General features: G+C 41.4%; 1 protein-coding gene across 1 annotated transcript in view; it reads right to left on the bottom strand.

Annotated features, from left to right (window-relative positions):
* Positions 1 to 1,182: 1,182 nt before the first annotated feature.
* Positions 1,183 to 2,942, bottom strand: part of LOC104158619 (von Willebrand factor A domain-containing protein 8-like) — a gene marked incomplete at its 5' end in the record, with an annotated part of 76,331 nt that continues 74,571 nt past the window's right edge. The window contains one exon of the mRNA XM_009696322.1: positions 1,183 to 1,291. Within this exon, the coding sequence (XP_009694624.1) occupies positions 1,183 to 1,291 (109 nt within the window). The remainder of the gene's footprint in view (positions 1,292 to 2,942) is intronic.

Genomic DNA, 2,942 nt, shown 5'->3' with positions numbered 1-2,942 from the left:
TTCAATTCATCAAGTATTCCAGTGATTCTGATGCACTACAATATATCTATTCTTTAGAAGATAAAGATGAATTGTCGTCTCATGGGACAAGCCAAACACTAGCCAACTAAATTATAAAATGTCTTTATAACTATCCTGGATATTAAATATACCCCAACACAGATATCTTGCTAAAATAAAAAGACTTTTTTCCTCTTAATTTATAAAAAAGAACATATTTTGTCATGCCTAGATCTCTCCTCCAGTTTCATCTTCAAAAGACCCAAGCAAAACAGATCATGAAGGACCTGTAGCAAAGTGTTGGTAACTTTTTTGTCTCCCAACTGAAAATGCACCTCCACGTACTGAGGCCATTCTAGGGATTCTGGGCAACAGGGCAGTAGGACAGCATCATCGGTCATGCAAAGGAGATGCAGCCGTAGTTCCCTCCGTGGAAACACTGGCTGTTGGGTTCTTAAGAAAGTTTTGACCCTTTCCCCTTACTTTTCACAGGCAGAACTGAACAAATCTATTTTTGTTTTGTTTTCCTTCTTAACAGCCACTTTCTCTAGATCTGACAACTCTGAGCACCGTGTCTGATCAGATAATGAATGTTTACATGTGACAGTCAGTGTTTCCAAACTGCTCCATTGTTCCCAGCATCCAGCAGTGAAGCCCCAATGCCCATCAGGACGAGAAAGCAAGAGCAGAGGAAGGAAGGGTTTCCTGTCTGACAAGAGCAGTCCTGTTTAAATCAGAGATGGAGTTAACTACCTATTCAAACATATGCACGCAAAACAGCGAAACAGATTGCCTGGCTCTGCCTTGCATAATATTATCAAACCTCAGTGAACCGTGTTTAAAAAAACAGGGTGAGAAGATACTGTAGTGCCGGTAGCATGGCAGGCAGAGGAATGATCACAAACTGTCCTGTTTTTATTTGTCCCTCCGGAAAAACATTCGCTCTGTTGCTATCCTGCGATTTACCTCCGCCCTGCTGCAATTCTTTGAACGCGCTAAGTTGGTCGAGAGATTTTGGGTGAAATTTTACAGCCTGGCTGTCGTGCAGATTTGGGTTGCTTTGTTGATTAGAGAACAGCATTTATTTTATTAAGAACTGTGTTTACCCTCAGCTTTAGTTTTTGTATTTCCAGTAGGAGTGGGTTTCTTCTTTGAACTCGTGCATCGTGACATCGGTGATGCTTAGGCACTTGACAACATGGTAGATGTGAAGATCTGCTGCAAAATCTGGGGGATCTCTTTGGTATCCATGGCAATAAAAGAGCGACCTGCTGGTAGTGTCCTCTGCAGCCTAAGGAGCAGAATGAGGGACAAGACACAATTACCATTTCAAATTATCTTCCCTACCACAAGCCAGGGTTTCTTATGAATGGATACTTTTCCTTTTGAATACCTTCCCAATCCATGCTGTTCATGTCGTTGTCACCATGCAATTAAAGGCTTGGGAAAGGAGCAGTGGGAGAAAATACTAAGAGCAGCTAAGTCACAGAGGTCCTTTCAGCAAGACAATCAAGAGTGTTTCTAGAGATTTCTATTCACGTCCTCTTTCTGACATGTGAAAACTACGTTTTGATCAAGGTACCAGTGACCCCATGAGGTATTGCCACAACTGGTTTTCTGAGGGCAGCTAGAGATTCACTGTGGAAATGAAGATATTTACTTACTGTAAATAGATTACCATGAACCCACAGCTCTTTCAGTTCAACACCTCCAGTGATTCTAAATGTGCTCTTTGTATTTCCTCTTTGAGATCACAGCAGATTAAATAGAAAGGTATTTTTTTGCCAGTATTAGCCTGACACATTTTTATTCACAGCTTACTCCCCCTTAAAAAACTAAACAAGATGCATGTTGCAAACCCCATCTCCCTCCAGTCAGCAGGCTTGGAATTTATTTTTTCACTGCTTTTTAAAGGAGTTTATGCTCCACACCATTTCTCCAATGCTAAGTTAAGTCTCACTTTTAAAGTGAGTTTTAAAAAAAGCTGCAACAAAGAATTCCCTTCTCCTTCCCCCCACAGCAGTTACAGGAAGGCTTTGTCTAATTCTGCACTTCCCTGTACATAGAAACGCATTTCAGTGACAGCATTGTGTGCATTTTCCATACCCAGTGAGCTAGGCAATTATAAGATCTCCTCTTACACAGCAGGATATGGTCAACGCTTTTTTTTTTTTTCTCCCCCCATTCCTAGCAGAAGTAAAACGTCTTTCTGTAATTATAATCTTTCAGAATGGATTCTCTTTTCATGCATAATGCAGCTCTGATGTACAGACCTGCAGACACGACTAATGGTGGCTGTGCAGCTGTATCTTTTCACCCTTTTCTGACAAAAATTACGTACTGAGGGCCAATTCCCTTTGGGTCTTCTCTCATTCTACCATAAGCTGAAGACTCGAACAGAAGCAGAAAAGGCACTGTTGATATTCGTGGCTATATCAGCGTTGCATTGCAGGTACTGGACCTCAGTGGATGTGGAATCAAGGGACACCTGGGACACAATTTCCTTCTTTTCCTCTGTGCCCAAACAATTTAAAGTGAAATTATGTAGCAGGACTAAAAATAGGCATATTGGCTCAGACTCTCCAAAGAATTTATGTCTCTAATACAAGGGAAATAACTGAGTCAAATTTTTGGCAGTTTTGAAGACCATTAAACTCCATCTTCTCATGCTTTAATCTCTTTTCTTAGGCCCTCACACATTCAAACCACATACAGGGCAATGGCAAAGGCACCATGTCTCCATCATGATTACATAGTGCTATTACATACGCGGATAATGCACATCCTCCAGTGGGAGGACAGCTTCAGGTGCTCCCTTTGGATGTACAGAATTCTCTGAACTAGCTGGTTGTAAGGGATGTCTGCAAGGACTCATAAACCAGTCTCCTCCCTGACACAAGACAGAAGCTACTGCTTCTCACTAGTAGGAAAAAGAAAAAAAA

Source organism: Cariama cristata, unplaced genomic scaffold (assembly GCF_000690535.1).
Source record: "Cariama cristata isolate BGI_N322 unplaced genomic scaffold, ASM69053v1 scaffold33, whole genome shotgun sequence".
Taxonomy (NCBI): Eukaryota; Metazoa; Chordata; class Aves; order Cariamiformes; family Cariamidae; genus Cariama; species Cariama cristata.
The sequence above is the reverse complement of the archived record's forward strand: the minus strand, read 5'-3'. Positions and strand labels throughout refer to the sequence as shown.